Source organism: Ranitomeya imitator, chromosome 1 (genome assembly GCF_032444005.1).
Source record: "Ranitomeya imitator isolate aRanImi1 chromosome 1, aRanImi1.pri, whole genome shotgun sequence".
NCBI lineage: Eukaryota > Metazoa > Chordata > Amphibia > Anura > Dendrobatidae > Ranitomeya > Ranitomeya imitator.
The window spans coordinates 1,205,778,000-1,205,790,943 of NC_091282.1; the positions used below are offsets into that span (position 1 = coordinate 1,205,778,000).

The 12,944-nt window shown below is 43.9% G+C and overlaps 1 protein-coding gene across 4 annotated transcripts in view; it reads right to left on the reverse strand.

The window, feature by feature from the left end:
- ST3GAL5 (ST3 beta-galactoside alpha-2,3-sialyltransferase 5) overlaps nucleotides 1–12,944 on the reverse strand; it is a 99,120-nt gene that overhangs the window by 39,167 nt on the left and 47,009 nt on the right. The window contains exons 1-2 of one of the 4 annotated variants that reach the window (XM_069744919.1): nucleotides 10,758–11,203; nucleotides 9,294–9,425 (exon numbers count right to left, since the gene is read on the reverse strand). In XM_069744919.1, coding sequence (XP_069601020.1) covers nucleotides 9,294–9,337 — 44 coding nt within the window. In that variant the 5' untranslated portion in view covers nucleotides 9,338–9,425; nucleotides 10,758–11,203. Of the gene's footprint in view, nucleotides 1–9,293; nucleotides 9,426–10,737; nucleotides 11,207–12,944 lie in introns of those variants that run through there. The other 3 variants (XM_069744920.1, XM_069744922.1, XM_069744921.1) reach the window with 3 other exon arrangements.

Here is a 12,944-nt window from a genome sequence, read left to right on the forward strand (position 1 = left end):
CACAGATATTCTAGGGATGAGCTAGAGAAACACAGATATTCTAGGGATGAGCTAGAGGAACACTCGGACATTCTAGGGAGGAGCTAGAGGAACACAGATATTCTAGGGAGGAACTAGAGGAATACACAGAATTCTAGGGAGGAGCTAGAGGAAGATACAGACATTCTAGAAAGGAGCTAGAGGAACACAGACATTCTAGGGAGGAGCTAGAGGAACACAGACACTATAGGGAGGAGCTAGAGGAACACAGACATTATAGGGAGGAGCTAGAGGAACACAGACATTCTAGGGAGGAGCTAGAGGAACACAGACATTCTGCTGCAAGTTCTCCTGAAACAACAGATAGTTCTCCATATAGCTTTATCAGCGCCAACTGTCATCTCCTGTCTCAGCAATGAAAAAATCTTTCTTCGCTAAAAACACAGAAGCAGATTTCCCTCATAAGATCTATTACGAAGTTTTTTTTTATTTTCACGAGTACTATTGAGTTATAAAGCATAATTTAAAACAATGGCTACTCTTTAAAGGGTTGTTCCAGGATTAGGAAAACATGGCTGCCTACTTATCAAATTAGGCTACACCTGTCTAAAGGTTGTGTTTGGTATTGCAGCTCTATACATTGATAGAGATGAGATGATAGAATTTGTAGATTTGAGTTGCATTGCATTTATAAAAAGGCATCCATGTTTTTCTAATCCTTGACAATGACTTTAAATATTCATTGGCGATATAAATAGAGTCACTTTCCAATAAATGTTTGTGGGGACCAAAGCTTCATGCATTTTTGGCATTAATTTTTCCAGTTCACTTTTTCATGCAGTGCAATTATGAGGGATGACCAGGATCACATGGTCAGTTGTACTGCTTGTTCAGGCAGCCCTAAACACTTACTAGGCTAGCAATTTTTAAGGGACATCGGGCCATTGGGTGTATAAGTGGCGCTGTACCTTTAAATCTGTGACCACAGCAGAATCTGTAGTATGCACACTTTGCATGGCTTCTTGCTGTGCACCAGAGAGGAGCATGCGATTCAGAAGAGTGATAGCACTGTAGGAAGGTGCTGCATGATGGGACTGTATCTTGGGGCTGAGAGCAGCAATGTACTGCAATATGGGGCTCTCTATAGAGGAATGATGTACCATATGATGGAGCTGTATATTGATGGAGCTTAACTGAGTGATATACTACTTTATGAGGCTGTGCATGGGGATTGAGAGGAATGCTATACTCCAGGACGGGGCTGTGTACAGAGGGACTGAGAGGAGGGATTTAAGGCAGGATGGGACTGTATATACAGGGGCTGAGAGGAGTGATATAGTGCAGGATGAGGCTGAGTAGAGTGACGTACTGCAAGATAAGACTTTATAAAATGAGATGAGAGGAGTGATGTGCTGCATAATGGAAGTATATATGGAGGCATAGATAGGAGCAATGTACTATGCAATGTACAATGTACAATGTACATGGGGCGTATGATGGGGACGTATCTATAGTGGCTGAAAGGAGTGATATAATCCAGAAGGGAGCTGTATATACAGGGGGTTGAAAAAAGTGATCTACTGCAGGAGGGGGCTGAGAGGTATGATGTTCTGCATCATAGAGCTGTTTATAGAGAGCTGAGAGGAGTAATACACTGCTCCACGACACGGACAGTGCCACCTCTTTCTATAAGGCTACCCTCACATCAGCCATACACTCAGTCGCCCATCTCATGCATGGCAAAGTGCGACAAATCAATAGGCAACCCAGGCATAACAATCTCACCAAAAAACTTCGACAAGCAACCATGGTCACGGAGCTGCGTTGGAAGAAAACACGCCTTCCAGATGACTTCACTGCCTTCAAACAAGCTACATTTGCTTTAAAATTAGTCCTCACATCTGCTAAACAGACCTATTTCACAAACCTTGTATCTTCATTATCCCACAACCCCAAATAACTGTTCAGCACATTCAACTCTCTCCTCCGCCCACCACTGCCACCTCCAACTCCCCTCATCTCTGCGGAGGACTTTGCCACCTACTTCAAAAATAAGATCAACCAAACAAGGCAAACCTTTACTGTTGCACCACCCCAACCACTCCATATACCAGACCTCTGCCCTTCCCTAATACTCCCTCTCTCCAACATCACTGAAGGAGAGCTCACTCACCTCCTTTCCAAATCACACCTCACCACCTGTGCACTGGACCCCATCCCTTCCCACCTGCTCCCCAACCTCACTAACACGCTCATTCCAGCCATAACCCATCTCTTATCACTTATCGCTATCTTCTAGTACCTTCCCCTCTGCCTTCAAACATGCCACCATCACACCTATCGTCAAAAAACCTAACCTTGACCCAACTTCTATGCCCAGCTATCGCCCCATATCTTTGCTCCCATTTGCTTCCAAACTCCTTGAGCAGCATGTCCATGCTCAACTTTCCTCCCACCTCTCATCTAACTCTCTCTTTGACAACCTCCAATCTGGCTTCCGCCTACACCACTCCACCGAAACTGTCCTGACAAAATTACTAATGACTTACTCACAGCCAAAGCCAACAGACAGTTCTCCATCCTCCTCCTTCTCGACCTGTCCTGTGCCTTCCACACAGTCGACCACTGTCTACTGCTACAGATTCTTTCATTCTTTCTTTGGCATCAAAGACCTTGCCCTGTCCTGGATTGCCTCATACCTTTCCGACCGCACATTTAGCGTTTTCGACTCCCACACTACCTCCCCATCCTGCCCTCTCTTGAGTTCCTCAAGGATCTATCCTGGGGCCCCTACTTTTTTCCATCTATACCCTTGGCCTATGACAACTCATAAAGTCCCAAAGCTTCCTGTACCATTTGTAACATTCAGATCTACCTCTCTGGCCCAGATGTCACCTCTCTGCTGTCCAGAATCCCGTAGTGTCCATCAGCCATATCCTCTTTCTTCACCTCTCACTTTCTAAAACTCAATGTAGACAAAACCAAACTCATCATCTTTCCTCCATGTCACGCATCTCCCATACCTGACCTATCTATTATGGAAAATGGCATCACGCTCTCTCTCTCACCTGAAATCCGCTGCCACAGAGTAACTCTCGATTCTGCCCTGTCCTTCAAACCGCCAACTCTTGCCACCTCCTGTCGCCTCCAACTCAAAAATATTTCCATAATCCATACCTTCCTCAGCCCTCAAAAACCAAAACCCTTGTGCATGCCCTCATCATCTCCCTCCTTGATTACTGCAACACCCTCCTCTGTGGCCTCCCCGCTAACTCTCTTGCACCATTCCCGTCTGTCCTCAACTCTGCTGCCCAACTAATCCAGCTCTCTCCTCACTACTCCCCTGTTTCTCCCCTCTGCAAATCCCTCCACTGGCTCCCAATTCCCCAACGAATCCAGTTCAAACTACTAACACTGACCTACAAAGCCATCCACAACCTGTCCACTCCCTATACCTCTGAACTAATCTCCCACTATCTTCCCTCACGTAATCTTCGATCCTCATGAGACCTCTTACTCTCCTCCACACTTATTCGATCCTCACACAACCGCCTACAAGATTTCTCCCCGTTATCCCCCATCTTCTGGAATTCCATGCCTCAACACGTCTGATTATCCACCACCCTCGGATCCTTCAGCTGGAACCTGAAAACCCATCTCTTCAGAAAAGCCTACAGCCTGCAATAACCATTCTGCCACCTCACCACTACTAGAGCTGCCGCCTCACCACCGCCCAAGCTGCCTCCTCACCTCCACCGGAGCTGCTGCACCCCCAACCTTAAATAAATAAATAATCTTTATTTTTATATAGCGCTAACATATTCCGCAGCGCTTTACAGTTTTGCACACAACATCATCACTGTCCCCGATTGGGCTCACAATCTAGAATCCCTATCAGTATGTCTTTGGAATGTGGGAGGAAACCGGAGTGCCCGGAGGAAACCCACGCAAACACGGAGAGAACATACAAACTCTTTGTAACCTTTGAAACCTTCTGTCTCTTCCCCATTATCCCGTAGAATGTAAGTCCGCAAGGACAGGGTCCTCTCCCCTCTGTACCGGTCTGTCATTGTAAAATGTATTTACTGTAAACGATATCTATAACCCTGTATGTGACCCCTTTCTCATGTACAGCACCATGGAATTAATGGTGCTATATAAATAAATAATAATAATGATGGAGTTTTATATAGATGGGCTGAGGAGCGATACCGTAGGATGGAGCCAAGAGAAGTTATATATTGCACAATGGAGCTATATATAGAGGTGACTGAGAGGAGTAAATCATCTGTGGTTGCATCACATTCTGTATGACACATCCAAGCAGCAGGATGGCTCTGGGATACTGTATATACCGTAATTGTGTATGGCTGGCTGTGACGCCAGGCGAGATTGATTACGCATAGTCATGCAGTAGTACTCAGGTTGTTGATTGCGGCTGTGAGTCGGCCTCTGGTTTGTACGCTTCTTGCTGCTTCACGCTCAATTAATTGTCTATGGAATTGACAGAAGTAGCCGAGCGCTGTGCTCAGGAGTCCCAAAGACAATGTAGGTAATAAAGCCTGAGCATGAGCTCCACTGCTCCATTCACAAAGGGCTACAGAGCCCCGCTCTCAGTATCGCTGTGGGGTCCCATCAATCAACAAGTTCTCCCCTATCCTTTGAGGGATAACTTCATTATTTTGGACTAAACCTTTAAGAATTATACTACAGGGGGTATGTGATTATAATCCCAGGGGGAGGGGAATGATTATTTCAGGGGGTATGCCACAGTCCTGGGGGAATGATTAATAATTATACTACAGGGGGTATGTGATTAGAATCCCAAGGGGGGAATGATTATTGCATGGGGTATGTTACAGTCCTGGGGGTGAGTAATAATTATACTACAAGGGGTATGTGATTATAATCCCAGGGGGAGGGGAATAAATATTGCAGAGGGTATGTTACAGTTCTGGGGGGATGATTAATAATTATACTACAGGGGGCATGTGATTAGAATCCAAGGGGGGGGGGAATGATTATTGCAGGGGTATGTTACAGTCCTGGGGTGATGAGTAATATTTATACTACTGGGGGTATGTGATTATAATCCCAGGGGGAGGGGAATAAATATTGCAGAGGGTACGTTACAGTCCTGGGTGATTAATAACTATACTACAAGTCGTATGTGATTATAATCCCAGGGGGAGGGGAATGGATATTGCAGGGGGTACGTTACAGTCCTGGGTGATTAATAACTATACTACAAGTCGTATGTGATTATAATCCCAGGGGGAGGGGAGTGGATATTGCAGGGGGTACGTTACAGTCCTGGGTGATTAATAACTATACTACAAGTCGTATGTGATTATAATCCCAGGGGGAGGGGAATGGATATTGCAGGGGGTACGTTACAGTCCTGGGTGATTAATAACTATACTACAAGTCGTATGTGATTATAATCCCAAGGGGGGGAATGATTATTGCATGGGGTATGTTACAGTTCTGTGGGTGATTAATAATTATACTACTGGGGGTATGTGAATAGAATCGCAGGGGGAGGGGAATGAATATTGCAGGGGGTATGTTACTGTCCTGGGTGATTAATAATTATACTGCTGGGGGTATGTGATTAGAATCGCAGGGGGAGGGGAATGAATATTGCAGAGGGTATGTTACAGTCCTGGGTGATTAATAATTATCCTACTGGGGGTATGTGATTATAATCCCACGAGAAGGGGAATAAATATTGCAGAGGGTATGTTACAGTTCTGTGGGTGATTAATAACTATACTACTGGGGTTTCTTTTATTATAATCCCAAGGGGAGGTGAAAGATTAGAATGTAAGTCCGTAAGAGCAGGGTACTTGCCCCTCTGTACCAGTCTGTCATTGTTAGTTTGGTTACTGTAAGTGATATTTGTATTTTGATGTAACCCCTTCTCATGTACCGGATTTGGATGTTTCGCCCCCAGCAGTTCATCCCCAGCCAGGATGTTTAGCCCCTGCACATTTCACCCCCCGCACATTTCGCCCCCAGGCGTTCGCCCTCGGATGTTTCCCCTACACCTACAGCATTTTGCCCCATACAGGACCCCAATTGCAGGGGATTCCTGTGGCTGCCTTTTCAGTAGCTCATCCGGAGTATTATCACCCTAGAACACAAAAAACTGACATACTTACCTGTCGCAGCTGTAGCTCCTTTGGTCACGGAGTGCAGTCTAGCGGTTCCCCGTCATGTCTTCTCCTGCTTCTGGCTGACTTTTCATCTTGCCTGGATCACTGATCCATGAAGCATGATGAATGCCGCGGCAGTGAGGCCGGATGTCTCCTTGCCGCTCACTGACATGACGTCACTCCTGCCCCATTCATCAGTCAATCCAGGGGGCAGGATGCCCCTACTGTCACCAAGACACTGATGCGCATGCGCAGTGCCACGATGAGATCAGGCAGAAGAAGAGGAAGCTGGGAAAAAGGAGAGGACTCGTGGTGGCCTCCGGATCCATCATGGTGATGGATCGCCAGCTCACACAGCCAGGAGAAGACCAGGCAAAGATAAGCAGAGGACCTCCGGGGGCGAACTGCTGGGGGCGAAATGTGCGGGGGCGAAACATCCTGGGGGCCAAATGCTGGGGACGAAATGTGTGGGGGCGAAATGTTCCTGGGGGCGAACTGTTCCCGGGGGCGAACTGCTGTCGGCGAATCATCCTATAACCCTCATGTACAGCACCATGGAATAAATGGCGCTATATAAATAAATAATAATAATAAAAGATTATTGCAGGGGGTATGTTAATGTCTTGGGGGGTGACTAATGATTAAGCTACAGGGAATATGTGATGATAATCCCTGGGGGAGGGGATGGATATTGCAGGGGGTGTGTTACTGTCTTGGGGGGGAGACTAATGATTAAGCTATAGGGAATGTGTGATTATAATCCCTGGGGGAGGGGAGGGGATGGATATTGCAGGGGGGGTGTTACAGTCCTGAGGGGTGATTAATGATTATTCCACAGGGTTTGTGTGATTATAATCTGGGGAAGATGCAGGGGATTAGGTAGGTTTTTAATTTGGGTAGAAGGATTCATTTTTATTCTACGGGTGATCATTGCAGGGGGATATGGAATTATAATTAGGGGGGATGATTTATTTTACTTATTGGTGGGATTATTGCTGGAAGGAGATAGGTGCTTGTGATCTGAACGAGGAAAGACGATCAAAATCGCAGCGTCTTTCTACTGTTTAATTAGCATAAAGCTGTAAATTTCTTGCTTATTGTTAATGACCACATGATTTTGCAGCCATTAACGAAAGCATTTGTGGTTAATTTCTAATGACAGAGAAGAAAGAGGCAATGAGATTATCTTTACTGGATACGATGGTGCTAAATCTCATTCTCTAGAGGTTAGAATTAAAGGGGTTTATCCATTAAGATGATACTGAGGGCCGAGCCTTAGGGCTGGTGCAGATGACGGTATTTTCGGTCCGAGTGCGATCTGGCAAAACATTGGATTGCACTCGGATCGTTGTCATTCTATGGAGCATTGCACATGTCCCATTGTTACCTCGGAGAGAGCCGGTCTGGGGAAGAAAAAAAATCGAAGCACACTCAATTTCCATCCAAAATTCAGGTCGCACTGGACCATGCAAGTCATTGAGTCCGTGGAAACCATCGGCCCGCACTCGAACGACATTTGAGTGCGGTGTGATTTCCATGGACTCACACAATGGAGAAGATGGAGAAATTCTTTTCTCCATCTTCTCCTCATGACCACGCTTTGATCAGAGTGTCATCTGCACAACTTCTCGGATGAGAGAAAAAACGCTGATGTGACCCAAGGAAAATTCATTAGCATCAAAGTCCAGGACAACCCCTTTAAACGTGGATATTTTCATACACTGTCAGCAAACAGTGATCTTACAAAAAAGACCACAAGATTTGAAAAAGAAAAGTGTATCTGAATGTTGCAGAACTAATCGTGATGCAAAAATTAATCCCTTCCGTAGCCAATTTTCATTTTCACAATTTCATAGCTTTTTTTTTTTCCATCCACATAGCCGTATGAGGACATTTTTTTTTCCAGGACAAGATGCATTTATGAATGACACCATTCCCGATATAATATACTAACAACCATTCCCGATATAATATACTAACAAAAAAGCAAAATAAAATTCCAAGTTGAAGTTCTGTGTAAGGCCGGGGACAAACTCGCACGAATCTCTCGCATCAATACCCGGTACTGCTGCCGGCTCGCGGGACAGGAGCGTTCAGCTGCATAGAAATCCATACAGCCGCACGCTCCGGTCCCGAGTGCCGGCGTCAGTGCCGGGTATTGATGCCTAATGGTGAACAAAATAACATCGCAATTCCACCATTGGGTTCTGTTCTTGCGTAGTTCATTGTGGGGTAAAAAAAGGAACTGAAGGTCAGTGCGACTATGGCGAAGACAAACTTGTATTTTTTTTATATTTTAATGGTTAAAAAGTTCATAACTGTAAAAAAAATATATAATCAGAGAACTTTTTGCTATTTTTTTTGTGGATGGAGCTGTATGTGGGCTTCTTTCTTTTTTGCATGGTTGGGACCACTAGTGCGGAATCTCTGGAGCAACGAGAGATTAAACAGGTCCCTATCGGTGGGGGGTAGAGTTTAGGATTAGGGATGAGTGGACCTATAGAAGTTCGCGTTCTGGTACTCGACCCGAACTTTATTAAAAAGTTCGGTTCGGGTACGAGAACTGTACCAGAACCCAAACCCCATTGAAAACAATAGAGATCTGAATTTTTGGGCTGGAAATTTTTCCGTCTCACTCTCCGGAACTCCAATCATTGCAAATGAAGTCCATGTTCGGCATTTGCCACCGAACACTAACCGTCCGGTACGAACCCCGAACTTTTTAATTTGAGTTTGCTCATCTCTATTTAGGATATCTGGCTTGGAGGAAAGTTTCTGCAGCAGAAATCTCCCACATCTTCCAGACCCAGTAAATGCTAAAGCCCTCCTGTTCCAGCTAGAAAGAGGTCCAGGACCCCCTGTTCCTCCATTTTTTTTTTTGCTTCTAGGGCTCACAGGACTTTTTTAATTTTTTTTAATTTCAAGGTTTAATGCTCCTTTAATAAAGACACTGGCGTATGCTTGTCACGGGTTACGCAACTCACAGCTGCAGGCGCTGAGGTTATTGGCAGCTATAACAGGAGGCACAAGGGAACATTGTCCATAAGGACGGCAGTAATATAACATTAACCCCATGATGTCCACACCTGACGATCAAGATGACCTCGCAATGCATAAAAAAAAAACAATAGCAAGAAAAAACGTAAAAGAACTGACCTGAAAAAGATCCTGCAACAGAATTTACAGGTCGGCCTTTTCATCTTCTGCCCCTCTGATGGACATTACCGGCAGGTTGGAGGGCACCGCAAGGGGGACGGCGGACGTTCTTCCACGCTTCCACGGCCAGACCTGCAAGTGGCACAAGTAAAGAGATGAGGAGGAGATGCAACCTCAACTGCTGCATATTCATGTCTCTATCTAACCTATTTGTGTGGCCGGCACTCCCTGTACAGTGAGCCAACCTGAAATATTCTACTATACGATCACATGTAGGAAGTGGTAGCTGTTTACGCTTTTTCGCCTGCTGCTCTGAAAATATACTGATATAGCATGCGCAGCGGTTTTGTCACTTAACTCTTTAATAGTTGCAGCATTGTCGGAGTGGTGCAACGTGCCAAACACCAGACACCATAGACCCAGTGAGCACTGAAGTTCAATGGAAGAAGATAGACGTTTGGCGAAAGACCAACACTCCTTGACAGCACAGAGACGGATTTGGTGCAGAACAGATAGTAACAGCAACTAACAGTCCACACTAGAGATTGACCACTTCCGTCACCTTGATGGGTAAAATAAAACCACTTGGCGAGAATAACAGAATGCGCTACAATGCAAAAACTTGGGGGGTCTTTTATAGAATTGTATCGCTACGACCACATTCACAATAATTGAATTTTTTTGCAAATTCTTTTTTATTTGTTTCCATATTTCATACTGTCTTTTTACCTATATTTGTTCCAACTTCTTAAAAGTTTTTGCAAAGTTTCAGAAACAAGAGTAAGGGCTAATGCAGAGGGGAGAGTATGAATCAGACATGGGTTAAACTAGACGGACTTAAAGTCTTCCTTCAACCTTAATAACTATGTTACTATGTGCTTTTGGATTCTTAATTGGACAGCACACTGACCCATGGTGTTCAATAGTGTTGTTCAGATGAATTAATTTTTTGTTCTCAATTTCTCAAAAATTTGCACCATGCACTAATTTCATCCGAGTCTTGGATGGGACATACCCATTGAAATCTTTGGGCGCAAGAAGAAAAAAAATCGGACCCCACATTCACCATCAAAGTGGCATCAGATCTTTGCAGATGAATTTCTATCATAAACCTAAGAAAATGTATGTGTTTATGTACATGACTTAATCGCACATGGATGGAAAGAAAAAAATGGACACACATGGCATATGCATGAAAATCTGATGAAAATTAGAAAAAAAAAATCATCCGAGTCTTCTGGATGAAACTCGGAAACTTTTTCAGGCCCTCTGAAATATATAAAATGCATCAAAATTCGAACTTGCAAATTTTTCAAATACAGTTTCAAGTACATACTAGAAAATATTAAATACCGCATAAATAATTTGCAAAATGAGAAAGCAACCATTGAAATGCATTGGCAACGGATTTCAATAAGAAAAGCTGTAGCAATACTAGCCCTACCGTAAAGAAAAACCACCTACTCGGCCCCACTGTGTCCGATGCTTTCAGCTCTCCTATGTCCTATTTCCGCACTTCGTCGTCGGTGATGGGGAAGGCAGATTTTCTTGAAAACATTACTTTCTAAAAAGCTTCAAAATTTCAAACGAGAACTTTTCTACGACGGGCGAGACTTAAGCCCCAAGTGATGAAAGAGTCAACATTCACAAACATATCCTTATTGTGTTCATTTCATAGAAACGAATCCTAGAAACCGGCACCAAAACGCGTTACATTATCCGAGAGGATGCCATGATCCACGCGGTTCACACCGTCGTCAGAAGCTTCGAAAGAAGTCGAATTTCTGGGATGGATAGAAATATTGGCACATTTTCCAGACTGAACATTTCTCCATGTCCTGGGAAAGTCTTCTAGTTGAAATCACCTTGTTGTGGCTGCTCCGCCTCGCTCCACATTCTCTCTGCTGAGTGACGGTCATGAGGAGGATCAGATGGTTGTAAGAGGAGAAGGGAGGTGGAGAGAGGCCCGATGTGGGAGGAAGGAGGGATCATTTTCTCCTGCCACTCTTCTGTTTCTGCTTTGCCAGCTGTGACTGTGCTCATTAAGGACCTACGTCACATCTACACTCTAGGACTCAGCTTTCCTTCCTTTGGAAAAATGTGTCCTTCGGGAATGTCAGTCAAAAATAGCTTAATTCCCCTATAAACTGCACATGAATCCTCGAAACTCTCGAAACCTCTCCTTAATAAACTTTACTCCAAGGGTTTCTGCACGCTTGGTTTTTTGAGACAGTTAAAAAAGTTTTTGGGGTTGTGTACACAGAGTCTTTTTGCTGACTTTATGGAGCAAAAACTAAGAAGAAACTCCAAATTTTTGAGTTTGGCATTTTTGAGAAAGATTTGGAGAGTTTCCACTTTGTGCACACAACGGAAACCTATTCAGGAAATTCTCCTTCTTTGGAGAAGTTTTTCATTTTTCATTTCCTAAAGCAGTTTTTTTTCCCCCTTAAGTGTTTTTTTTTAGCAGTATTTTGATTGGATAGTACTTAGTTTGGAGTGAATTTCATCAGGAGTCAATTCATAGAAGGGACATTCACCTTCTTTTGTCCCATCACAAATTTTTCACAACGTTGAAGCAGAAGAAAAGCGCCCTAAAGACTGAACATGCGAACAACAAAAGTTTTGCAATAGAAATAGCCTTTCAGACATTTTTTAGAGCGTACCTGCTCCCAAAAACTCGGTGTGCACATACCCTAAGAACTAATCAATTCCTCTGTCGTAAGCCTAGATCATCCGAGTGGGTCTTGGAAGAAGATTGCATCTTCTCAAACATACTGCCTTGACGGGTTAAAGCCCTTTCCAACAGAAACAAAATCCAAATGAGGATGATTGCGGACAACAAGGTTAACGTTTCGACCAGGCACGGTCTTTCTCAAAACCTCACTTAAGTAAGAGGAGGGACGAGAAAATAGGAGTATAGGAGGAGAGTCCCAGAAAACTGCTCCAGGTAGAGTTCAGGGGTAGGGTGTCCGTCTCATTGGTGATGAGAATTAAACCAAAGAATTAGCCAAGGCAATAAATCAACTGAATTTGTGTAACGTCCCAGGGCATTGGAAATCTCTATCCTGGAGTGCTATAATTCAATTTCCGACACAATTCATTTTTTTCCAAAGGAAGCCAATCTCCAGTGATGGTTCTGATCTCTAACGAGGAGGAAGGATTCTTATTCACGTGGAAGTTACCGTCCAGGATCACTTATTAACACAGATATAAACTAGTTTTGCAAATACAATTGTAAACAAGTTGAATTCTGGAATTCCTGGCATAATTCAACCACGTTCGTTCAGGTTTCGTATTGAGATGCAAATTAAAGAATAACAAGATTAAGGTCTTTTCATTAATTGAATCATTCCCGAAAAATGGGATAGAATATAATTTTTGACAATAGGCCTTCAATAGGCTCAGTTGGAGATTCTTGTTTTCGACTTTAGGTTAGCTTGGGCTCTAAAATTAGGGTAAAATTTCTTAAAAATACAAAAACTTTGCAAGAATTCAATCTTTTCCTCCCTTTGACTGAACTACTTCAACTCTCTATTAATCGGTTTCCCTCTTACTAAACCCTCCCATTTCCAATCTATCTTGAATGCAACAGCCAGAGTCATATTTCTGTCCAGTCACTACACCGGTGCCTCTACCCTGTGCCAGCCATTG